The sequence below is a fragment of the Cryptomeria japonica genome, chromosome 3 (genome assembly GCF_030272615.1).
Source record: "Cryptomeria japonica chromosome 3, Sugi_1.0, whole genome shotgun sequence".
In the NCBI taxonomy this organism is placed as follows: Eukaryota; Viridiplantae; Streptophyta; class Pinopsida; order Cupressales; family Cupressaceae; genus Cryptomeria; species Cryptomeria japonica.
Window position 1 is genome coordinate 503391243 of NC_081407.1, and position 27793 is coordinate 503419035.

The following is a 27793-nucleotide window of genomic DNA, read 5'->3' on the forward strand; positions in this document are numbered from 1 at the left end:
TCCTTAGTAAATTTTACCTTGTAATGCTTTTCATACCCTTGGGTGGAAAACGAACCTCATTGGGACACCTCAATGTTCCTTACTTTGTCCTCATTTCTGATGGGTAAGTTGATTGTTATTCCTGAGTGGAAAATCGAACCTCATAGGGACTTTTTGCTCCCAACTTTTGTCCCAGCATGTGATAGGTAATTTGAACAATTAATTTTCTAGAATTGACCTAGGTTGTGATTTTGAATGCTTTTCAGCTTATTAGCCTTTAAAATCAGAAAATTAAAACTATGAAACATAATTCTGGAAAATGCAAATTATTTGATCAAAATTTGGAAATTTTGCCTTAATGAAACCTGATTTCAGACTTAAGAAAGGTCTCATTTTAAGTTGTAACTCTGAAAATATCCTTTAGACTCAAGAAATTGAATGATGTTGCAACCAAATTCACTGTCTAAGTCTGATTTCTGAGTGTAAAAGTCTGAAACACAGCCTGCAAATCATTTTTTATCAGCTGAAAGTCATTCTTCTCCTTGCGCAATTCTCATTCTTGATGCGATCTGCATTTTCTTGGCTGTGAATGAGATGTTTTCCCTTGAAATGATAGCTGGAAATGGTGCTCTCGGCTGGTAATGGCGTCTTCAGGTGGGCTGCAAAACGTCCTTAAGGGTGGCATCCCCATGCTTGACGTCTTATACAATTTCAATTACTGTCCTCCCTTGCTGACTCGTCCTTTTCTTCCAGCTCACTTGACCTTGAAATCGGTGACTTAATGATTATTATATTGCTTGCTGTTATGTGTTTTATCCAGTATTTCACCTCTTGCTTTCACCACACAGTGAATGTGGGACAAATAAAATGTTTAACCAGCAAGGTGGTGAAAAACGATATGCATAGGGACAAATTTATCCTTGAAACACTTACATTCCATTTAATCACCCACTTGCATGTTAAATTAATTTGGTTCCACTCCAAAATGAATGTGGGATAAATGGCAGATCAGTTTGGTGGAAATAGAGGTCCATTGGGAGTATAGATTTTAGTAACGGGAGTCCGAGTCATGTTCGCCGAGTCTCTGGGACTCGGACTGGGACTCGTCCGAGTCTGGCGAGCAGACTTGCCGAGTTGGCGAGTTTGGCTCAAACTCGTCAAACTCGGCGAGTCCCGAGCCCCAAACTTGGCTACTGGCTGGGTTAGTAAAATGACAAAAAAAATACATTTTAAAAAGTTTTTTTTAAATGAATGGTATCGTCTTTGTTCACTACAACCTTCTCCTGAGAATGAGAAAAATTAGGGTTACAACATGTCAGCCAATAGAAAAATAACACCCGACACCTTTATTAAATAATAAGTTTTTTTGGCCTCGCAGGGCACTGCCCCTCGACCCCGCCCTGTATCGCGACAGGGAGTGCGCAAGGGGCGATGCCCCTTGACCCCACCTTGGGGGCGTTGCCCCCAAACCCCTGTCGAAAAATATGGGGGGAAATTGCGTCGATAGAAGTAGGGAAAATTTAAGCTCTGAGTTTGACACTGATTGGATCGACCAGGTAGATATAGAGGTTGAGACTATAGCCATGGCAGAAGAGGAGCGGAGAGCACGAGCACAGACAGGAGATTCAGAGGCAGACAGTGACACGGATGTTCCTGATGTTGGTGAGCATGGCATGGTGTCACGGGGAGCGGCTATGGCTGTCGAATCATCTAGGACCTACCTTAGACGCCTTCGCAGGGGGCCGAGGCCGGAGGGTGCAGGCTCCTCTGAGCCATAGGCTTGTAGTTGTATTTACCTTTGGTATTTGTATGAAACATTTGATGATGATCATATAATGACATGGATTTTTTATTCCATGAGTTTTGTAATATTGTATACATTTGACAATATTTATATATCTATGTTTGTTATTTCCTTAAGCGACAATTTGCGTTTATGCTTATGTGATTGGTGTATACTTGTGTATGTAATCAAATGAGCCGAGTTTGATGATGTTATTGTGTCTTTAAGGTGTATTCAATAAAGGGTGCATGAAACAAGTTTTAAATCTTTAAAAATCTCTAAATTTCTTGAGTTTTTCACTTTCCCGAGTCCGGGCGAGTTTGGAGCCGAGTCTGTCGTCAAGCCCCGAGTCCAAGTCCGAGTTGGCCTTGTTGAGTCCGAGCCAAGTCCGAGTCCCGTTTCTTTGATTGGGACACTTCATTCCTTATACAAAATTTCTTTATTTGTCCTTGAGTTGAGATTTAGTTGTCATAGGGACTGATCAATACTTGTATTACCTTCACTCATTCACCCACTTGCAACTTTATTCACTTTTCCTCCACTTCCTACAACATTGTGATGCACGTGGGACAAAATATTGCTTGAAGTGGAAATTTGAAGTCCATAGGGACTTTTGCTTTTAAGGTGGAAATTCCTTGGTCATTGGGACTCTCCACATTCCACTCACTTTACCTCCTTGTAAGCTAAGTCCTTGGAGTGGAAATCCAACCTCCATCAGAACTAATTGACTTTACATTAATATCTCAGTGGAAAATGTCTCCCATCGAGACAAAGCAGATTTTCTTGACTTCTTCCATTGCTCAAACTTGACTTTGTTCATTCATTTATGAAGTGGAAATCCCATTCCATCAAGAGTAATGGATTTTAACTCTTTTGCACAGTAGAAAAATGATCTCTATCGGGACTTTAAGGTTTTTTAATTTTGTTTTGCATTGTTTTGAGTCCCCAAGAGTGGAAAATCATAGTCCATTTGGACTTTCAGAAAAATTAAATCAATTTTATCATTTTTGCTCAAAATTTCTAAGGCAAAGTGGAAAATTGACGTCAGAAGGACAAATTGACACACTAAAGTGACTTGACACTGAAGATCACTTCTTTGCAACTTAAGCAACCTTTTGCATTTTGACCAACACCGTCTCGTGTAAGGCTAACGACTAAGACAACTATGAAAAACATCTACCCTAAAAAGTGAAAAAGTGGCGGTCCCATTTAGCGATGTGCGAGAAGGTCACAATAGGTCTCCACTCTTGAACCCCCACTAGTTATTGAGTATAAATTATGGAATATCAAATATTAAGTGTCTAAAGATCATATGACACGTACAATCTTTGAATTATGACAAATTGATAATCAAAATAGGCTTTTATGCTTTCTAAATGTATTAATTTCGTTTTTTTTTTGTAAAACTATGTTTTTTTTTGTTTTTTTGTCAAGTTCGTGCAGAGTCCCAAGTCCGAGTCCTATTTTAGGCTGCTAAGTCTGAGTTCTCAAACTTTACCCGACTCATATAATCAGGATGTGTATTTCAAAGGGTACTCAACATCTCCTACCATATAAGGTGATCTAATGATATTGAAAGGAAGCCCATTGCCATAAATGCAACAAGCAATGCTCTGATACTAGGTTGCTGGTTCGGGTTCGGGTTCGAAGAACCCGGTATGGCAAAATTTTGAAAAGGGGTTTGGGTTCGTTTGGGTTTGTTAGTACAAAAACATGTAATTTTTTTTTTTATATATATATATATATATATTTTGATATTTGTGAAGCCTATAAGCATGAATTAAAATATGCATGTCACATAGCATCATATAAACAACAAAACAAACATAAACTTGTAATCATAGCATCATGATCATACCATAATTGATAATAGCATCATATACATCAAGTTTAATATCAAAATGACAAAATATTCAAGTATCATTGTTTCAACTTTCAACACTATAAACTTAAAGTTTAATCATCAAATGGATCATCTAATTCATCCTCCTCCTCCTCCTCCTCCTCCTCCTCATTGACATTGACATTACATGAGCCAATGCCACTTGCACTTGCACTATAAGTTGGCTCAATTTCCGAGTCATCAAGTGTCAATGCAAGAAGCTGAGAAGCAGGAGCATCCAAATCAGTATGCTCTGGCTCTATATCCCACATCTTTGTTTCCCCTTGTGTGTAGTCATGTTGTTTGTGTGAAAGAAGACGTAGGTTGGAATGCACATATACTAAATTCTCCGCTCTTTTTGATAGCAGCCTATTGCGCTTTACTGAGTGGATGAAAGAGTATGTGCTCCAATTTCTTTCTAAAGCAGATGAACTAGCAACCTATGAAGACAAAGTAAACAATTAAAGTTATACATTAATAAAAATAAAATTACTAGCAACCTATGAAGACAAAGTAAACTATAAATAAACTAAAACTTGTAAATTTAAAATTTTAATTAATTAAACTTACTTGTGATAAAACTTTTATAGCGAGGGGTTGTAGGTGTTGGAAGCATGTGCCATGGAAGTACCACCAGCTATGAGCATCTTTCTTGGATCTATGACGAAGTGCATCAACACTTAGACCATTCCCATTTGCGAATTCTATGAACTCATTTGTAACAACATCTCGCAAATCATCATCGGGATATAGTCTAAGAAATGCTGCCTTGTACCCATCAGATACTTCTAGATCTCTCCATGGTGGAATCCTTCCTGGTTTATCAAGAAACTGATTGCTATAGTACTTAGGTGTCAAGGCATAGGCAAGAAGGTGCAAAGGAGCGGTCATCTTATTCCACCTCTCTACAATAATTACTTCCAGTTCTTTGAAGAATTTCTCCTGAGGATCATTCTCTTTCTCATTTATAGTGACCTTTATTTTTTCAAGCATTGAATCAATGCCATCATAAATCTCACCTATGCAAGGCCTATCCATGTCTGTATAGCGAATCATGCTCATGATGGGCTCAGTGATACTTAGGAGATATGTAACAAGATCCCACCATTTCTCATTCAATATTCTATCCCTAATTTTTTCTGCCCTCTCAGTGCTACTTTGCTTCCATACAGTCCAATTGGTGCTGATCACCATATTGCATAGTGCCACTCTAACTTTCACAAGCCGTCTTAAGACGATTGTGTTTGATGCAAAACGGGTCTCAGCAACCTATAACACAAATTAATGCCAAATGATTAAAAAATAAAGCCAAACTTCAAAGAAGAATACACAATATAGCTTACACAATGATATTATTAACATTGAAAATTCAAAAAAATCAGAAAATGTAAAATTAAATTACTATTTCACTTACCTTCAATAGCTCCAAATTCGAATAGGTTCTAAAAATCCCTTGAGACATGTGGTGGTTTGTGATGAACATCTAGATGTCCTCAGCCTCTGCATACACATCTCTGATCCATTTTATTTTTTGCCCAATCCTTTGTAGCATAAGATTGAGTGAATGTACCGCACAAGGTGTCCAAAAGATGTGATCATAGCATTGCTCAACCAACAAACCAGCAGCTCTACAATTTTTTGCATTGTTCGTTATGACTTGGACAACATTGCGGGGTCCCACAGACTCAATGGCAAAGATGAGAATTTTTGCAATAAATTGGCCATCTTTTATTTGGCCCTCACAATCCACAACTCTCAAAAACATTGCCCCTTTAGGGGACACCGCTATGACATTGATCAAGGGACGGTTTTTAGCATCTTTCCACCCATCTGAAACAATTGTTACACCTGTCTCAACCCATGAATCCCTTATGGGTTTCAATGCATCTTCAACCCTCTTCACCTCTTTCTCCAATAATGTTCCACGTACCTTCTCATAACCGGGGCCCTTATACCCTCTTGGTGCCTTATTAACACTTTTTATCATTTGCTTCCAATATGGGGAGCGAACAACATTGAATGACAACTCATTTGCATAAATGCACCTTACTATATCTTGATCAGCATTGTCTCTACTCTCATTTTGGAATGCGGTTTCTAAAGGCCGCTTTGTTATTTGACGTGTCAAGGGAGGTTCACTTTGAGGTTCATTTGTGGCAAAGAAGGGGTGGTCTTCTACTACAATACTGGGATTAGAAGGGTCTTGCATTCCCTTTGTTTTCTTTGATGCGGTTTGGTTCAATCTACGGGCTTCCCTCTCTTCTGTTGCCTCATGCTCCCTAATATATTTCATCACTGTCTCATCTGGTATAGGTTTACCATTTTTCCCAGGGCATTTTTTGATGCCTCTTCCTTTTATTCCACACAAATGGCCTACCACCCGATAATATGAACTACTACGTTCAATATCACATCCATGGCATTTCCAACGGAATCCCCCACCTCCCGGAAGTTGTTTTATAATGTCCACATATTTCAATAAGGGAGAATTTGGATCATTTCTTTGTTTTGCAATTATTTGTTCATTGCCAATGGAGGAAGATGTAGATGCCATTCTAGTTCCTATGGCGAGAAATAAAATAAAAATATTCAAAAACAAAAACTAAATAATGAAAAAAAAATCAAGTTTCATGTTTGACAATTTGTGAAACAAAAATTGTTGGAAAAAAATGTTTAAAAACATACCTCTTGTAGCCAATGGAAGCTTGAAAATGTATGGAAATGATGCTGCAACACTTGTTGAAGCTTCTAAAATCAGTCTTCAACTCCTCGTCTTTGATCTTGGAAGCCAAATTTTGTTCACCCTTTCTTCAACCTGCTCTCATAAAAATTTTGTTTGCAACACAAATGAGGTGAAATGAGTCAATAAAATGTTTTAGAAGTGGTTTTTAGGTTATAGCTTTCACTTTTTACAAGGCGGAATTGAAAAAAAAACAAACTTTGATTTGTTTTTTGACTTTATGGGCCGCCCAGCTGCCCGAGTTCGACTGGGTCCGCCCGGGTTCGACTGGGTTCGACCCTGGTCGAACCCACTCTGGGTTTTTCGAACCCTGGTCGAACCCAGGTCGAGCCGGACCTGTACCACGGACCCGGTCGAACCCGGACCCGTACCAGGGCGTACCAGGGGCGAACCCGGTAACCTAGCTCTGATATGCAACCTCTTTGATTTCATTTTTGAAGGCCCTATCTAATGGGCCTCTTTTTCGTGTAACCACAACAATCTCTGTTTCAAAAGGCAGTGGCATTGGCATAAAAGGATGTGGGCCAACTAGTTTTGTGAAGCCACTAGGAGTTCTCTTCGAGCTTGTTTTGGCTAGAGGATGATCGTTCTTTGGTTTGTTTCTTCTTATGTTGGCTTACTCTTGTTTCCTAATATATTCCAGGATTAGAGATTTTGGCAGCCCTTTCTTATCTGGCCCTTTAAAAACTTTTATTCCATGTCCTGGGATGGCAAAAAAGTGACATTTCACTCGATAGTATGAGCTGATATACACTATGCCACAATGGTTGCACCGCCAGAGATAACTCCCACAACCAAACATTTGCTTGATCATTGTTGTATAATGCCAAAGTGGCAAACCTACATCAATTTAAAAAGGCCTTTCTTCACTTGGGCCCTAAGCAACTGATCTAGAGATTCCACTTGCAGCGATTATGTATTATGAATGTACCTAAAATGGAAAAATCAAAACATTATTGAATTTTTTTTTTGTCATTATAACCCCCTATTATGCATACAAAGTGTGAAGAAGTATTCAAAACTTCCTAAAAAAGTTAAAAAAGAAAATTTAAATTTTCTTAAAAACTTGAAAAAATTCTTGAAAGCTTGAAAAAAATGAAGAATAACTCACCTTTGATGGCTACATCTTCCTTTTTCAACAATTCCTAAGCCTTTGGTGTGTTTCACAAACATCCGTAGCTTTCACCTTTTTAGAAAAATGCAACCAATGTTGGAGGAAAAACATGGTAAAAAATATTGTGATGATAAATGGGTGAAATGAGCAAATAGAACATGAGAAATGAGTGAAATGGGCAAAATTAGGGTTTTATGTGCTGTTCTAGGTGTTAAATTTTTTATTTTATTTTAGTTGTGATGTTCGTTTTCATTGACCCACATGTGATGTCCCCAAACAAGGTTCTGTCAAATATTTGTTAATATTGAGAAAGCTCCTTGTATTATCTTTATAATGAACTTGATGTAATTGGAACCAAATGGTTTGATGGCAATATATATTAAGAATGATCAAGATTATTAAACAGGTGACATATTAGAAAATATAAAGCATTTCTATAAGGCAGTGATTGACAATACTATTTAAAGCAGTGATTCATCAAAGAGAATATGATAGCTGACTTTATAAAGAATTGTTAAGACAGCCAATATCACAGAAAATGTATATGTATAGATAAAGATAGCGTCTTAATCATAATGCAGTGATCTTGTAATGAGTACACTCGACCTATGATGGTTAAACGACTATGTTATATTTTACAGTAATTAAGTTGCAATGATTACATAATAAGCAATCAAATAATTTTAATAAAAATCAGTGAAAGAAGTTTATGATTTGATTCCATGAAAAGCAGCAATGGACAATGATTGTCTTTATAGTGATAGAGACTTTAGAAGAGCAGCTATTATTGTTATGGAAAATGAAAGTGCATTGATTTAACATGTAGAGATAAGGCATATGTTAAAAAAACAGTGATAAAGAAAAGTTGAAGTCAGTACTTCCGAATTTCAAAGAGGTTATAATATACAGCGATTAAGGATGAAGAAATAAGTTTAAAGAAAAGTGACTTAAATGCTTAAGACAAAGACGTGTCAAAGGAGATTTAAGGAGCGGGTGATGTAATTGAAGGCAGAGATCTGCTCTCCAAAGAAGTACAATTCAGATAAGCAGCGAGTGGAGAAAAGCTATGGTGCAACAACCTCAAAGGTTTGTTAATAGTTAAACAATCATAAGCAGTGATCTGTTATGGGAGACTCAGGTGTGACGTGATTAAGGAAAAAGACATAGTGCATAGCAATTCATGTATACGCAGCGATCGAAGTCATGTTGCTTGTGGGCTGGGAATTCCTTGAATAAATTTTGTGGCTGCGATTACATTAATCAAAGTTGGTAAGTAATCAAAGTATGCAAACAAATAACAAACCATATGATGGTCAACTACATGCAAAGGTGGAGACTTTTTTAAAGATGACGATTTAAGAGATGGAATTGACTTCAGGATGGGTAGCGATAATATTTTGTTCAACGTATGTAATGTGCTGACCGATTGGTCAAAGAAAGAAAAATGACGTAATTAATATATGAGTAGTTGTGACTAAGTAGCGATCCATGAAAGACAACTAAACGAGCTAGTATCTTATGTTTATTTTAATAAACATTAAGGTGGGGTTGTGATTTATGAGAAGATACGATTGGCATTAGTGAGAAGGTGCGATTTGTTGAGAAGTATGATTTCATCCTTAAACATAAACAGTGTTATTTGTTAATAGAAATCAGGGATTATAAGAAGGTGCGATTATCCTCCAAGAGTTGCAATTTGGAGTGATGTATTTTGTTAAACAAAAACATAACAGCAATACATGTCATTCCAATAAGGCATGACTCTTAAAATTAAACATATATATGGAAATCAGAAATAGAATGATTGGGGGGAAAAATAGGAGAAGAAGAATCTGACAGATTACGTACACCGATAAAGAAGCCTTGTATGAATGTTATTATAGACTTGTGAAGGAGTAAATAAAGAATTTCATTGTAGATCTGAAAGAGAGTGTGTGTGTATTTAAAGGTGAAATAAAGAGCTCCATCATAGAAAATTTAAGAAGAAAGTATTCTGCAGATCCATACCAGATTTGTAAAGCAACTTGAAGAGGAAAAATTGATAGCATTGATTGTGAAGATAAGTTCTATCTAACGAACTAGTCTTAGAATTTTAAGTTAAATGTTATAATGAAATGTATTCAGTTTGATTAAATTATACTTACTAATATATTACAACTCTCATGTTAAGTTAGAATTGTTGTCTCAGGACTGAAGTGGTAAATCCCAAAAAGGGGTCATTACAATGGTATCAGAGCTATGATCGTGCCATCCTGTAGGTTAAAGATGAATAAATGAATCATTCCAGTCTGTAATAAGGAATGTAACAATATGAGTATTTGAGTGTATTCTTCGTTCCTACATTGTTAGGAATCTCCTTGGGTTACCCTTGGGTTTGTCTAGGTTACAATGCTAGTATAGCCATTTGGCCTAGCCATGTTTGATTCTGACTTTTATAATTGTTATAGTGTGTTAAAATGAATTCACTTGTTTTCTTAGAACCCCATGGGTTTTTCTTAAGTTTTTCTAGCGTATGGTCTCAACCTAGGCATTTGGCCTAGATATCTCTTGGAAATGGATCCTTTTATAGTCCATGATACCAAGTAATCTGCTTTTGGGTCTACAATTGGCTTATAGTATATGAGACTATGTTGTACTCCATGCAAGAGGCACCTAATTGAACTACAAACGAGGTGTACATACCCTAACCCCTCTAGGGTTTTAACTTGTGACCTCTATTTCAAGAGTACGATTTCATCGTTAGGCCACCTCAATAGTACAGACATACTAAGTTTGAATGGTTATGCTAGGAATAAACCCAGGTTAGATCTTGGCTAGAATTAGAACTCTAATTGTATGGCTCCAATATTGTCTAGGGTTCTTGACAAACTTGCTAAAATATGTGTATGTATATATAGATACATGTGTGTGTAAGATTAGCACGCAAACACACATACACGTTGTCTATTATATAAGCCTTAGTCTTCCAAGACTTGCCACACTTGGTTTAGTGTCAATGGGTGGACTTGACCATGTCTATGAAAACAAAGAAAATAAAGCATAAAATGTTGGAAATATTTAAATTGTACAGCATGATGTCAAGTGCTTTTTGAAGCGGTTGAGGGTGCTACTCCCAAATTGTTGCTCTAGTTTTGAAAAAGAAAAAATTGAAATTTTTTTTGGCCATGTTGGATGGAATAGTTAACATTGTTTTTATGTTTGGACTTTTTCTAGTTAATTTAATTACATTTATATTTCGATTTTGCTAAGTCAAACCCTATCCTAAGTAATGTTTTAAAGGTTGTTGCAGCATTTGCAGACTTTAGTAAGATACAAGAACATGATTTCACATAGAGCTCGTAATGTTGGGTTGAGGGATACAAGCACCTTCTACCATAGTTGATAGCTATATATTGTGATTTTTTGTTTGTGATGTCATGATATCATTATCCATGAGTTTTGCACACCTTAAACACTTGACAATATTTAAATGTAGTATTCCACTGCAATCTGAAGATGGAATTCTGACTTTTTCTGACTTTGTTTTGGGTGTTTTGTGTTTGCTGATTTGTTTTGTGTCTTACATGTTTTTTCTGAATTTTTTTTGAGTTTTTCTGATTTGTTGCAATTACAATGCATGCAAACAAAATAGGAAAGTGCTGGAAACTGAAAGAAAGTACTAAATGCAGCAAAGGGGCCATTAATTAATATTTATTGTATCAAATGTACAAGTCACCTACCCGTACAGCTCAGGTACAGGTTGGATTCAGATCTGGAACACCAAATATGACACTTTCAGCAAGGTTATAACACATAAGAAAGGTTTCCAATGTCTGATCTGGAATATCCAGCTGGTTCTAATGCTGATCAGCCTTAAAAACCTCCAATTTCTCCCATGCACAGCCTAGGGTTTGATGCCCTTGACTCCAAAATGATACAGCAGGCTGGTAAATGGTCAGAGTGCTGATATATAGTGCTGGGCAAGCCCCGATCTGCTAATGGCTACCAAATCTGCTCAACAATGGTGCTGATCTCTGATTTCTCCTTCAACCAGACAAGAATTGGGGTTTTCCTTACAACCCTGTGGTGGATAGCCTGTTAAAATACCTTTGGGTGGTCTTTCACACCTGTAGGCACTCAATTCCTCTGAGAATTTCCGTTCCCAAAGGCTGATTCCTCCTGCAGAAACCCTTGTCTCCACAAGCAGCAAAAACTCTTCAATTTCCAATGCCAAGAATGAAGAATGCAATGCCCAAATTTTACTTTATTCCTTCCTCAAGTGATTAGGTTTGCAACTTATTTCATTAATAAACTTTTTATTAAGTTTTAATCAAATTCCCCCTAGCTGATTGAATTTCTTCTTAGGTCCCCCGTTCATTTTATTAAGTTGTTTTAAGAACAACTTTATTAGGCCTCCTAGGCACCATTCCCCATGGTGGCCTCATTCATTTGTTACTTTATTAATATAATACAAAGTGACTTATTTTATTACGCACTATTATTTTCATTAAAATATTAAAGTCATTACTTCAATATTTCAACTTCTTATTCTGAATCCATCACCCGGCCTCCAAACTGAAAACTGAGCTGCTACCAGTCCTAGGGTGATGTCTGGATGGGGCAAGACAGTTGGTAGTCTCCTAAAAATAGGGATTCTCCTAAAAAATAAGGAATGTTCTCAAAGCACCTAAAAATGTTTCTCTAGCTCCCTACGAATCTCCGTGACCTTCAGAAGGTCAACAGACAGGTAAACTACCAGTTTGCTCCTAAAAAATGGGAACTTCCCCAAAAAATAGGAGCCCTTCCTAAAAGATAGGAAAATGGTTTTGAGCTCTGGAGACGCCTCATAGACCTCCCCAAAGTCTCCTGACCCCTCTGAATAGGTCCCCTATCCATTGCATTAGCCTATGGGACCCTTGTCGATAGGCTAATCCTTGCTACAACATATCTGCCCTAGGAAGGGGACATTACATTAAATATCTAAATATCTTGTTTCCTTAAGCTAAATTCTGATTTTACACTCATGTGATCAATGTATACTTGTGTATGTGATTAAAGTAGTTTCTATTTGATTAGTTTATTGTGTATTTAAAGTTTATTTATTGAATGGTGCATGATACAAGTTGTAAATTCTTGAAAATTTATATACTTCATTTTTTTCGATTTGCTGACTTGGCACTGAAATTTAGCTCTGAGTTTTAGTCCAGCTCAAAAACCAGCTTGCCAACTGAGTTTTGTAGCTATGATATGTATACATATGCATACAGAAATATACATACAAATATATATACATATATATGTATATGTCTGTATCTGTCATATCTGTATGCTTATACATGTGCATCAATGATTCAATATAGATAATATAGATACATATATGCATGTGTATAAATATATATTAACATCCATATCTTTCCAATATTGATAGGTCCAAGTTCAAAATCTGTCACTCCTTTCCCTAAAGCGCTCAACTTCATTCTATTTAATAGTGAATGAGAATAGATTCCACCATATTTATGAAGCGAATAAGTATTCTAAAATTGTTGTTGAGGTGGGATGTTTAGGGCATCGCTTGATTTTAATGGGACATTAGTTGGATGACTATGGGAATAGCAAGTTGAGATTGTAGTAAAGTAGAAAAGAGATTGAGTTTGAATCCTTCTTGTCAAAAGAATCTTGTGTCAACCACTATCCCAATATTGGTGCACTAATTCATGCTTTTCTCCACTCTATGTCCATTTTTTTGGAGATAGATTCATTGATTCCTTGGTACTTTTATCCATAGTTGAACTACTCGCCAAAAATAAAAACTCGCCAAGGGCCAGAAAAGAAATTCAGCGAAAACTTGACAACTTAAATTTTTTCATAAATTTAATTAAAAATGCATTTTTTTTGCAAAATTTAGTGAGGAGATGCATTCAATGAGTCAATAAATTACACACAAAAGAAACAAGCTGAGTCTAGATATATTTGATTGATTTAAATGCAAATTGGGTACAAAATGACATCCTCTTGTTGAATATTGACGGTTGATAGAGTAAAACAAAATGAAATAGAATATTGTTTATGTAAAACTAAAATAAATACTACATCAAAACATTTTACATCTTCCTCTTCCGAGCTCTAGTGAAAACTAAAAGAGAGATTGAGGGTAGCACCCCTCGCAGGGGTTTGAGGGTGAGAGACAGAGGTAGAGAGATAGGTCTAAATCTTGTGGGAGAGAGGAGAGAGTGAGATATAGAGTGGTAGAGAGAGGGGATAGATGAAGAGTGATAGGGAGAAAGCTAGGTCTAGAATTCGAGGCAAATAAAGTGAGTGAGACAGAGAGAGCGAGAGAATGTTGATAGGAGTCTACTGATTATTGAAATTTTATTAAGTCTGAAAATATAAAAGATCTTCTAAAACCTAGAATTTGCATTATAAGTCCTAGAGACCTAAAACCACTCTCAAACATCCTACCAATATATACATGAAATGTAACTTAGAGTATAAGAAAGGAAAAAGAAGGAAAAATTGAAATGTGACTTATACCAAAGATGAAAAACTCTTTCGCAGCAATAACTCTTTTGACCCAAATTTTTTAAAAACTGAGTACTCCTAAAAAAATTAGGAAAGAGTCTGCAATAAATCGGCAAATCTATGGAACATTTGAAAATATATAATTTCTTAAAATATTCTTGAAAAAACACATGTACACTAAATTAATAGAATATAATAACATATTACTGGTTTCCATCATATATAAATCATAGTTTGAGTTAAATACATATCATATACCAAAAAACAAGTGCAATATTTGAATAAATTTGAGTCAAATACATATAGTAGACCACAAAACAACTACAATCTCTGAATACATATTAAGTTCAAGCTTTCGTATCAATGATAATTAGAAATTATAAATTTTGTCTACGATTAAAGCTCAAAAAAGTCTGTTGCCGCTGAGTGGGTGACAAACATTCAAAAATACATAAAACATTTATAAAATGGTTGATTTAAATTTTTAATGGTCTATATAAAATTTGTAAGGAAAAGTTTCATTTTATCTGTTCCTTTTTTGTGAGTTGATAGATAAAACTTGGTTTCTTTGTTTGCTAGGAATGAATGATAGGATAGAGAGGCATGAAGATGACTCAAATTAGTGTTTGAAATATACCCTTTGCAATTGTCGAAGATTGAGTTCAATGGTATAGATCATAGTTGAACTACTCACCAAAAACAAAAATTCACCAAGGTCTGAAAAAAAAACTCAACAAAAACTCGACAACTTAAAAAATTGCTTAAATTTAATTAGAAATGCATTTTTTTTGCAAAATTCAGTGAGGAGATGCATCCAATGAGTTAATACATGAGTACACAAAAGAAACAAGCTGAGTTGAGATATATTTGATTGATTTAAATGCAAATTAGATACAAAATGGCATCCTCTTGTGGAATGCTGACAGCTGATAGATTGAAATAAAATGAAATAGCAAATTGTTTTCGTAAAACTAAAAGTAAATACTACATGAAAACATTTTACATCTTCCTCTTCCTAGCTCTAGTGAAAACTAGGTGAGAGATCGAACTAGAGGGTCTAGTCCTAGGAGTCCGATGTGGCTCCTCCACCTTGCCAAAATGAGGTTGATGGTAGCACCCCTCGTGAGGGTCTGAGGAATAGAGAGAGAGGGGTAGAGAGATAGGTCTAGATCTCGGGGGAGAGAGGAGAGAGTGGTAGAGAGAGGGGATGGAGAAAGAGTGATAGGGAGATAGATAGGTCTAGAATTTGAGGCAGATAAAGTGAGTGAGATAGAGAGAGCTAGAGAGTTCTATTAGGAGCGTATTGATTACTGAAATTTGACTAAGTTTGAAATATAGAAGATCTTCTAAAACCTAGAATTTGCATTATAACTCATGAAGATCTAAAACCACTCTCAAACATCTTGCTAGTATATACATGAAATATAACTTGAAGTATAAGAAAATACTTAAATACTATATTTCATGTATATATTCGGATGAAGAGAATGAGACTACCTTGAAAAAGAAGATTTAGATGGTTTTTTGATGTGCTTGGGCCTCTTTTTTTTATGCAGCTGAGTTTTTGCCGGGTACTCGGCGAGTTTTTGTGGCGAGTCAATGGTGAAATTACTCGCCTGAGCCAAAAACTCACCGAGTTTTCGATGAGCAGTCCATGTATGGTATAAATGATTCTTAATGATTGTATTATATAATTATTTGTAATTGTTAATGATAGATTTTTAATGGTTTTAAATGATTGATTTATAAAAACGATTTTAATTGGAGAAGGAATCAAATGTAGCAATAGCAGTTATTTTACTGTTTTCACGGTTTTGGAGGCATGGGTAAAACAACCCTTGCAGATGCAGATCGATATTGAAGGACGAAACTGTTCTACTGTCTACACTAGTGTCGTTTCAAAGTATGATTGAAATGCAAAACGAAATTCAAAACAAAAACATCAACAAACTGTATCAAATTTAAAACGTAAACCAATACGAAATGCCCTACTCTCGTTTTTTCCTTTTGTTGGTGTTTGCATGCTCTCTATCTAGCACGAAATTGAACAAGTTCTTTTGAGGGTCAAAACACATTTTTATGACTTCAATTTTTAGGTTTTCCTTAAAAAATGAAATACTTTTTTTATTTGTGATTTTTTCATGTTTTAGTCACAATTTTTCATGATTTTTTCTCCAAAAATCTGTGCGATTTCTTGCAGAAAATCATTGCTAATTTTTTCACCGATTAAATCTGCAGCAAGTTTGACTCACGAGAAACCGCAAGTGAAACGATTTATTGCTGATTTTTCATCGTTGACTCTTGAGTGTTATATTTCATGTGTATAATGTGATAAAGAGAATGAGACTGACTTGAAAAAAAAATTTAGATAATTTTTTGACATATTTGGGCCTCTTTCTTATGCAGCCGAGTTTTTGGCAAAGACTCACTAGTTTTTCCCAAAAACTTTGTGAGTTTTTGTGCGAGTTAATGGCATAAGTACGTTCCGAGCAAAAAACCTTGTGAGTTTTTCAAAACTTGCCGAGTACTCTGCGAGTATTTCATCTATGCTTTTATGCAAGACTAGTGCTACCATATTGATGCGAACCACTTCATGACCTAACCCAGTTCATTCATTGGGACACCGTTTGCCCTCCAAAGAATTAATAGATTGTTGTGCTTGATTTACAAAAAAAGTGATTAGATTTTATTGAATGGCTCTTTTATTGGAAGAAAGGCTTTTATGAAGCCATTAGTATGAAGCTATAATTGAAGGTTGTGGTAACTCTTCTTGCAATGGGGGTATGGTGTTGGCTACAATCCATACCACTCAACGCTCTAGTTAGTTTTGGCCTATCCATCATAGAGCAATGAATGGAATCCACGACATTTTCCCTTCTTTGTTGCACTTCGTCTTTCTCTAGATCGGGTTTGGGAGTTGAGTTGGTTGTTTATTTGATTCAAGAAATTCACCCTATTCGCTCTTCTTGTTTAATTGCCCAATTCAGTCTAGGTGTTTATTCTATTCAATCTATGGCCACAACCAAAGACAGTTTCAAAATTCTCTTGATTCATGACCTCCTTGTTAATAGAATAGTTTTTGAACTAATTTTGTCCCTTTCCTTGATTCTTATCTTCCTTTCTTTATCAACATAAATTGCTTAGTTGAGACACATAATGAATGAACACCTATTCATGATTTTAAGGTCTGGTCAAGCCATTCATTATTTATGTGATATTAATCATTAATTGGACCATGTAATGGATGGATGGATGGCTTCACTAATAGAATTCCTTGGGATTGAACAGTGTAATGTGTTACCCCTTTTCCAACTGTTTTTTTTTTCTTTCCTTCTCAAAATCAGCTTCACAGGTATTTTGTCAAACAGTTTGCTTGCAATGTTTTTGTATTGTTTTTTTTTTTTTTGAGTTTTGCATTGTTTCAAACAACATTCATTTTGCAAGGCGATCATATTAAGTGAATTTTGCATTACATAACCAAGAGATGAACAACATATGCTTCAATCCAGATCTGCTACATGTTTCAGATTACAGTGATTTGGAATGCAAAACATATATAAGAATTACAGGCAAATTAATGTTCCTGATGTTTTAAGGTGACAAATATTCTCATAAGAGAAACATGGAAAGATATTGAATGTCTACCAACAAGCCAAGGAAAGAACAGTTATCCGACGATATGTCTGTGCCTCTGAAACAACAATAACTGATCTGAAACAGGGTCTGAGAACAGGTTTGCACTAACTCCAAAATGAATTAATAAGTCTCATGAACTTATAAACCAAGACATCACTACAAACAAATCCCTTAATCTTGCTTGCTCTTGCATAGATATTCACCAACCGTATCACATTTTGGAGTAGCAATCATCTACAGAAATCTGTTGCAGGCTTATCAGGACTCTAATCTGTTGCATTCTCAATGCCCAAGCACAAGAAGAATTCAGTGAATGCACAGCAGCAATCAAAACTCCGAATACTTCTCCTAATTCTGTCCACTGTCTAGTTTAAGCAGCCAGGATGATTTCAAAGAAGAGCAAAATCAGAAATATATCAATAAGAATGAATTCTGGAATTAAATAGCAGTATCCAGCAATTTGTATCGGCTGCAACCAGGAATAAGAATGGCTGGAGAAAACCATGTCCATGCAGATATAAATTTGTCCACAGGCTCACTAAATACAAATACTTGTCTGATTTTCTTCCTTGTTTTGTCTTCTTCTGTAAGTTATCTTTTCTGAAGTCTTTTCTCTTCTTGCTCATGTCAGACCCAGAAACCTCCAAAAAGGTTATCAGCTGCTGAAATTAATTCAATCTTCTAGCACTAAAAATACCAGCAAAATATTTCCCAAGTATAAGCATGTGTGAAAAGCATTGTGCTGCACCAAATCAACTCATAAGTGCTTGGAAAACACCTCCAAGCAATCACCAATTGAAAACCTTCTCTTCCTTTGACAAAAAATAATGTGCCAACTCCCCTGGATGAGAACAAACCATGATTTAAAGTGACCGACCTGCAGCCAATCAGCAAGCTCAAATATAAAAATCCGATCCATTATTTGCCAATTGTTGTGACCTTTTTCACACATCGCCCCATTGCAAATGGGGACCGTCCTTTCTTTTTCTTTTTAGGGTTTTGTTAGAGTCTCGCAACCTTCCCGTCACCATTTTTGTCAAATTTGAAAGGTCTGAGTTTTGGAAGTCATAAGTCAGTCTGTGTAAACCATGGTCAGAACAGAGTCTAGACGTCGTCAATGTGCCTAGAAAGTCTGAAGGACGAAGATTGCAATTGATTTGAGTAGATTTGGACAACTTTCTATTTTTGGAAAGTTTTGCTTTTTCGCTTTTTCCTATTTTTTTAGGAAGTTTCATTTTTGGCACTTTAAGCACGATCCCCGAAATGGCTATTTTTAGAAAGTTGTTCCTATTTTTAGGGATGCTTTCTTTTTCTATTTTTGTGAAGGGATCTAGGGTTTGCACTATGAGCTCCGAGTTACACTGAAAATGATTGACAAATTCCTTCAAAATTCAAGTTTTGACTGAAAAAGCTAGGTTCCTAAATTTTAGGGATCCATGGGAATTCGGTAGATAAATGGAGTATGAATTTCAAATTTCAAGAAGATCCGAGTTGAAATGCATAAGTTATGGAGATTTCAAATCTGGTTATCATACGGATCAACTCTCTCCAAGTTCGCCCAGCAAGGATGTTCACATGGTGAAGAGTCTCTTGAAGTCTGCCCTCATGATGTATGTAGATGGAGAAGAAGCTCTCCTAGTCGGCCTTGACTTGGACAAAGGAAGCAATGAACTCCACCCATGGAGAAGGTGCATGAAGTTAAGGAAAGTCTGCCCCAAGGTGAAAGGAGATGGTAAGTGGTGCAAGGAGATGATAATGTCCGCCCTTCTACAAAGACTAAATGCATAAGATGAATGAAGTCCGCCTTGGGATGTATGTGCTAGGGGAATAAAGTTGTTCAAGTCCGCCTTAAAGGATGAGGAAGGGAGTATGTGAAGTCCGCCCAAGTAAGACATTTTTTCAAGGAAAGAGAGGGCTAAAGTCTGCCCAAGTCAGAAATAATGAGGAAATGTTTTGGTGAAGTCCGCTGGCCATGAGGAAAGAATCTCCTAAAGTGCGCCTTGCTATCGAGTATTGAAGTTCGAACGAAGAATTAATTTTAGAAAGTTTTGAGATTTTGAAAGACAAAGAATTCATTTTAGAAAGTTTTCAAAATTCAGAAAAGGAAAGGAATAAGTTCGAATCATGAACTCAAATTAAAATTGGAAATTTTCTCAAGGAACTAAACTCAAACTAGAAACAGAATCAGAACTTTCCCAAGTGACTGAGTTCAACTGAAATCAAAATAGAAACTTTCTTAAGAGACTAAACTCAACAAAGAAACAAGACATGTCTAGGTTCAGTGAATGGAAGAAAAATAGAAACAAATCTAGTTTGAATTTGGAAGGACTGACTGGGTTTCTAATTGCAAAGTTCGAACTCTTTAAGAATGAATCATGTATCCATTTCTCTCATTCGAGCAGTTTGAATTTGGAGAGCGAGACACTTGAAGAAAGATAATTTCAGGTTTTCTAAAGCATTTTCGGCGCCTCAAGAATCGTTCGAAAATTTTGTAAGGCATTGAGGAGAAGACAAACAAGGGTTTTCATCTATTTCTCAAGGTGACATGGGTATCCTAGTTTGTTTCCTTACCTTTTGATAAAGATTCAAGGCATCTTCGGTGATTTTCAATCTACTTTTCAAAGTTTTGGAGGATATTTTCAGGGACTTGGTCTAATTTTCACATATTTTCCAGAATTCGAATCTGATTTCAACATTTATTTCACAGATTTTGGGACTAATTTATTCATTTTCAGACAAATTTCACTCGCAAACCTTCAAATCAGATTTAGTTTTCAAGGGTTTCTAAAATTTCTAAGTGCTTACAACCTGTCAAAAACTCTTAAGTTCTGAGGAATTGGAGAATCAAAGCACACTTTGCCATCAAACCTTCAAAATTTACACTCAAAGTAAGAATTTTAACATAATTTTCTTTTGGTTTTGCAGGTCATAAATAGCAGCTGAAGGCGGGATCATCGCATAAAACACAAATGGAGTTTCAAGCCAAATTCAGAATTGAAGACAGGACCACGAGCAAGGTTTGTCCGAGCATAAAGATGGCCAAAATTTGGCTAAGTATGAGAAATACTTCACAAAGGGATTCTTCCCCAAATTTGAGGCACTTGAAAGAATCTCTAGGCATCAAGAAAGAAAAGTCCTCGGACTTGATGAAAAGAAGTTTAGACTTCTTGGGGAATTTCATCTACAATCCCAGACCTATGGAAGCAATTAGGACAACTTCGTGAAGGATTTCATCTCCTGAAAAATTAAAGACAAGCTCCCAATCAGAATCAGATGGTGACAAGAAGAATCAAATTTCCATACTTAGACAATTTCTTCACACAAATTGGAGAATTCAGGGAAGACATCCAATACGTTGAGGTGGCGCCTCGTCATCTTCCAATCAATCAGATTGTTCCAAGTCAATATGTCCAAGTTGAATGAACCTGACTTATCCACAAAAGCTTCTAGAGGGCACACTTCACAATGCAACAACCTTCTGTTTTTATTGTTGGTTCATATTTAGCAAGAAGGACAAGTGTCCCCAAATGTAATTTTCCCATTGGTCGAGCGGTAGTTAGTTGTAAGAAACCCTAATTAGGGTTTTGATCTTTCAATCGGGGCCCTTTATCACTCCTCGATCTCGGCTATTCAAACTTTCTGTGTGCCTATATAAGGTTTCCTCCTCTCATTTGGAGAGTGTGAGGTTTTTTGAAATATTGTTGCAAGAAGGTCATTTTCAGATAATACATCACTTGTGCGCTTTTTCTTAAGGCTTTGTAATCTCTATTATTTGAATGATTAGAAAGCTATTCAATTTCTTCAACACCTTAGTTAGATATCATTTCATGTTGTTAGATTGAATGCAAGATTTGATAAGTATTGATTTATGGTGTATCTTCGCTCATACTTTTGATGGATAGATGATTTTTGTTCATTGTGTAAAGTTAGTCTGAGCTTTCCTTTGTGTATACTTAACTTCCGATCATAAGCACATCCCTTGAAGATTGCATTCGCTTTGTGTAGTTGTCCTGAGAGAGGCGAAGCAAAGTGTGGTTATTGAGTTCACCTAGTCAATACCGTCTCTTGAATTCCTAGGAATAGATTAGGACTTCTAAACCCTTATCTCCTTTTCAGTTTTTCATGATCCAAGTCCCGAATGGTAGAGCTTCATTGTCTAAACCTTCATTGTAAATTGAACAATCCAAGCGTAAGTCCCTTTGTGTATTACTAGCATATCACAATGCCCATTGAGCTTATCCACACGTCAAGACCTGACAAAAGAAACCTTGGAATTGCCATATGATCTTCTAGCAATCTTAACATAAGCGGTGATTTTTCAAGAGGATAAATTTTCTTTGGGTACTTTATTCTAATGTTTAGTATATGATAAAACGTACACCAACACCAATGAACACTTCTGAGAGTACCCATTAATAATTAATATTTAATAATCAGCCAATTTGTTTCTAGCCCATTAAGTGCGTAAAATTGTTTGTTGTAATTTTTATTTGAAGGAATTTCGACTCTGGATGATTTTTCCGTGATGCTATTAGTGACTTGGTCTCTTAGCAATTGCTTTGATAATAACTTGGGAGTGCCCTTTAACTATTAATCTCGATCATCCTTTCCCTTAGTCAACTTCAGTCCTCTCTAAATCTTAAAATGTTGTGGCCTCAGCAACTTTGTCACAATTTTTCCCAAGTGCTTCATAGTGTATAAGGAGAATGGTACCTTTGGAGTTTCTGAAAAATATTCCTGCTCCTGCAGGGCCTGGGTTACCCTTGATCAGTTGGGGTTTCAGCTTGGTTTCACTTTTCTTTTTACTTTCTCTACCACCCCTTTTATCGTGGAGTGTACTGGGACTTTTGATTGACATATGGAAAACCCAATTTTTTCCAACATTTGTATGCTCAAGTTAATCTTACATAAAGATATCCAGAGCTAGCCATGATGAGTTTTCTTGTTTACTATTGTGATACCAATTCATATGTAGGATTACGATGTGCATAGGAGGCACCAAGTAGGGATAGCAAGCCATATCAGCTGTTAGATTCAAATATATATTTGGCCGGCTAGGATTGGATTTGATATACCTAGGTCACAACTTGTACAAAGAACAATTTATTTATTCTGAAACTTAATGTTACAATTTGCACATGCAGCAGGTACACAAGTATCTTTTATTTCTCTTGTTTAAAATGAGTTTAATATTTTTTTATTTTTGAATCTGGTGTTTCTAAAATGGTTTATAATTTTAATCTTTCCTCTTTCAGCCTACATTTGTAGAGATTATGCTATTTCCTCAAGGAAGAACTGTAGAGTCTTCTATTATGGAAAACAACATAACCACCGCATTGTCTGCTTCAAGCATTAAATTAGAGGAGACAATGACAGTCAATGGTGTTGATGTGGTATGGAGCTATATACAGAATTGTGAAGATCTTATGAATAGGTCAGTTACCATTTTATTTGGAGTTGAGAAACAAGGATAACCTCTGATTAAGTTTTTAACCTTTCATAATTAGATTTTCTTTTTCTATGGACCTGAATAATACATAATCTAATATTTGTGATTTGTTATTGTTTCATCAGACAACCTTATATACTCTCACAAATTCTTCATTTTCTAAAGATACACTGGCAAGGAGGTGCTGAATGCATACATATTCTTCATAAGCTTCATAACCAGCACATGTTTTGGAAGTATATATCATCTTCTATTTCAAAATTCCCCTTCAGCAATATTACCATTGATGAGGCTTTATCCAAAGCATTCCAGTATAATTGCCAATCTTCAGTGCTGCATATCATGGCCAATGAAATATTTATTCAAAATCACCTTGTACAGGCTGAGAAGATTCTAACTAAGCGTGCTGCTGCATCATCAAATAATATTAACAATTTCACAACTGGATATGATAATAAATCTATGATGTCGAAGTCAACTGGATCATCTGGTGCTCTAAAAGTTTTGTTGGACTGGAATGAAAATTCGGTCATCTGTAGAATTCTTCAGTCTTATGCATCATGTTTGTATAATAAGGAACTCCTGCTTGATGCAAAGGTGCATATTCTTTCTCATTGACTGATATTGTTGCCAACAAGTTACTAAACTTTTCCACTTTTGTTTTCAATTATAATTTTTTATATTTGTATACTAATAGGATTATTCATAATTTTATACAATTTGTATGTGTAAGCATTACTATTCTTTATGATCTAATCACTGGAAATGCCATATATTCTCTGTCAATACTTTAGAGGCCTTTCAATACTTTAGAGGCCTTTCTTTTCAAGATTTTGTATATGTACGTGCTTTCTGGTTTAATTTCTTTTGCTCATGTTTGAAAGTAATCGTCCTTTTATTCATATCCATATTACCAATTTTCTCAAAACCTATGTCCACTAGGGACCATTGTTTATAGCAAATAAAAATCATCCTTTTTTTTGGGCATTAATATTAACTTTGGTTTGGTTTAAAAAAAATTGGTGCTATATTGGAAACATTTTTATGTTATAACCCATATTCACTTCTTGTAAAGGCCGATTGATGTGGACATGGAAATTAAGTTATGTAACCTATGATAAGCTTCTCCACACTCTGCAATTTGTTACTCAAAATTTGTAGTGAATAAAGAAAATATGTTTCTTTATGATCATCAGACTCTTTGGACAGATGATGTCTAAATTTTTCAAAGTTGAACAAGAAAGACAACATACACGCATCTTAGTAGGGAAAGGAAAGATAAAGTAGTCATTATTCACATGACTATTAGATCTCATTATGGCAGGTTAGTTTATAGCTCCCACATTATATTTGTTCATTTCAGTGCAGTATGTTCAATATATTTTCTTTGTTATTTGTTTTTTTTGGTTTTGCTGTCACACCCTAGGCTTGAAAAACGATAGGAGCCTTCCCAAGGATTTAGAAGAGGATCATTTATAAAGGAAATCTATCTACTTTTTAGTTGCTCCATTTAGTGCATTTGCACATGAGAATATGTGATAAGCTTGGAGTTTATTAGTTAGCAAGTGTATTATGTTGATCCTTTTTCCCTTTCATGTTTTATGTTGTAAGATGTACCCAAATGAAAATTTTCATAAGATGACAAATTTCAAGCTAATACTTCGTTTTAGTTCATATCCAAAAACTATGTTTCAAAGTCTTGTATTGTTTGTCTCTGTCTTTTGCCATCTTTCGTTTCTTAACTTTCATGAATAGCAACACCAAGTTTTCAAGAATGTCAATAGAAATGGAAAGGAGTTCACGTGGGGAATACATACGTGAAGACCCACTCCAGTTGGCAACTAATTTTTTCCCTCTTTTATCCAAACAGCTTCATAGACATTTAGTCAAACAATTTGCATGAAAAATAGAGTTTGGTGTCTCAATTGGTTTCAAGTTTGCAATAATGTTTGCTGCTGCTGTGAGTTTAATGATTGAAGCATGTATGGATTGCAAACTAAAATATTTGAAAAGATTTCTGACAACATGAACTTACATTTGTAACTATCAAACTACAATAAATCTGATACCTTCAATCAAATCATAAATGCATATAGGCCTCAAATCATAAATGAATATACACAATTCAAACCCCGAATGAATACCTTATTCTCCATGAGGCATTAATGAATAAATAAAGACTGAATTTCTTTTCAAATACACTGTCACAGTCTATAGAAATTTCTGAGATAACTAAGGTCTGAAATTGAGCAATGAACAATTTGAGAATGACCTTCAATGATGCTTCAACTCCCTTAGAACTTGGCTTATTATATACCAGCTCCAACATGTACTCTTCCCAAAAGATGCAACACTAATTACAGTTATAATGAGGTGAGTATAGGTCTGTCACACTTCCCAGCAATGCTCAGATTGGTCTTAATTGCATATTCCCAGCTGTTTATGAGGATACAGTGCCCAGAAAAGTCCAACAACAACCATATTCTATACAAATCACCACTCAGAATCTTAACACCACAGGAAGAGGAGGTTGTGGTTAGCACAAGACAGTCACAAACCCAATGCTAAAGTGTTCATTAACCTGCCTCACACCATATGGAATAATCTTCGATCTATGTTACCCTGAGTTTCCGGGGTGGAGATGTCAGGACGGGATTCTGGGAAGGCAAATTTTTTTGCCAGTTTTGTGGACGGCTGGAGGATGGCTATATAAAATATAGGGAAAATCAATGCTGGTTATGATTCCCTGCATTTCTTGGCCCCTTTGAGAGGTGTTCTTTGATGTTTTTGGTAGGTGTGTGATGAATTTTGTAACTGTTTTGACCTGCCACATTAGACCTGTCCAATGTTGCAGACCTGCAACAACTTTTTCACACACTACCAAGTTGAGTGTTTGTGAAATTTATTAACTGGCTTCTGTTCATTGTTTCAAGTGCTTTTAGCAGTGATTTAGACATGTTTGCCCCTCATATTAGTTAACAATCCAGTGTTAGAGACCTATAATCACTTTCATATGCATAATCAACTTTTGGGTGCTTGTGAAATTGAGTTGTCCTTGCTGCCCAGATCTGTTGCAGCGCCCATCTCCAGTGCTTTCCAAAATTGTTTTTGTAGTTAGAACTGACATATGTAGTTAAATGTGTATGAAATTTATCAAACAGTTATTGCTGAGGTGTGGGGGCCCACAAAAAGAAATATAATCACATGTGCACTTGACTAAGGAATATAAATTTTAAACTCACACGTAGTGGCACATGTCTGGAATACAGGCATGCGCCTAACAGTAAGATTCATGTGCCAATGCTAGTAAAAAATTATCACTGTATCTGTGCTCTCCAACAAAGGAAAGTGCAGTCACAACTTTCTGAATGATTCTTGTGCTTTTGAATGGTGAAGCATGTATCCGTGTCAAGTTAAAGCTTGAAGTATGCTGGCAGATGCCTCTCTATAGTGGAGGGCAACTCAACATCGGTTAAAAGAACACATAATTTTTTTTAATGGAATTATCGCTAATTAGTTTCAATAATAGACAAACCATCTATGAATGAAAGAGGCATTTGTTTGTTGTTTTGCTTTTCTATATTCAAGTTGATATTGATAAAAAAGAGTAGAGACACACTACTTATAGGCTGTGTCATCATAAGAGAGAGAGGTTGTTTATAAAATGATTGACATGCCATATAGAAGCAAATTGCTGATTTAAAAAACTTTATGTCCTTTTCTGATTTCAACAGAAAGGTACAGCTGTAGAACACGAGCAGATCACACGGTTTTGAAAATCTGCTTATTTATCAACATTCCTCAGAATTTCAAGGGCAAAACCAATATTAATTATTGTCAGTTTGATTTCATCTTTAGAAGATTTATATAATATAAATCTTTATTGTTTAGCAAGATTTAAGTAATCAATTTTTATTGATCATCAGAAATCTGTGTCTTTGCCTAAGCTTTTAACTATCAGCAGGGATCTTTTTGAGTTTTCAAAGCTAATTTCATTCATGAACAAAAGACAACAATCATGATTCTGGAATCGCACACTCTTTGATTACTTCCAACATGAAAGGGTGCCTGATTTTAGCAAACTTCCAACACAGGTTTTTCTTTTGATAGGAATTTTACTCAAGGTTTTTGTGAAATCAACAAATGGTTGTCAGATTCAAACCTCAAAAAGAATGCTAGGGTTTCAGAGTGTCTACAGAGTGTTTGTCATGTTTGAAACCTATTCAGATTTGCAGTTTTTAGCAGTTTCTAATTTTGAAGTGACAAGCTTTTTAGGAGTTGGCTATTGTGAGCTCATCTGGTTTTAGATCTTGTCATGAGCTGTGAGCAAGTGTTAGTTTGTATTTTGGTCCATTAGTTTAACTGGCAGCTACCTGATTTTAGATTTAGAATTAATTGATAGGATATTTTGTACTAAAACTTGCTTTGCATGGAACCAAACTTTTCTTAGATTAGAAGTTGTAGTTAGTTTTCTTAATTTTATTTTCATGCAATGTTCAGTAGCCTTATAAGTGTCATTTTTGTATTTAGTTTTCTATGGTGATTCTCATGCGTATTAGCTGAAATTGTTGTTCATTCAATAGAATTTATCATTCCTATTTTGACTCTAAATTATTGTTGAAGTGTTTTGTCTTATGTGTTATTATTTTTCTGTGAGTTAGATATTACTTGACAATTAGTGGAAGCTTTTTATATTGGAATAAGTTTGAGGT

The 27793-nt window shown here is 35.6% G+C and overlaps 1 protein-coding gene across 2 annotated transcripts in view; it reads left to right on the forward strand.

Moving 5' to 3' along the window:
- Positions 1-27793, forward strand: part of LOC131045463 (uncharacterized) — a 285469-nt gene that overhangs the window by 218516 nt on the left and 39160 nt on the right. For both annotated transcript variants that reach the window (XM_059218422.1, XM_059218423.1), the window contains 2 exons: positions 22888-23066; positions 23207-23678. In XM_059218422.1, coding sequence (XP_059074405.1) covers positions 22888-23066; positions 23207-23678 — 651 coding nt within the window. The remainder of the gene's footprint in view (positions 1-22887; positions 23067-23206; positions 23679-27793) is intronic.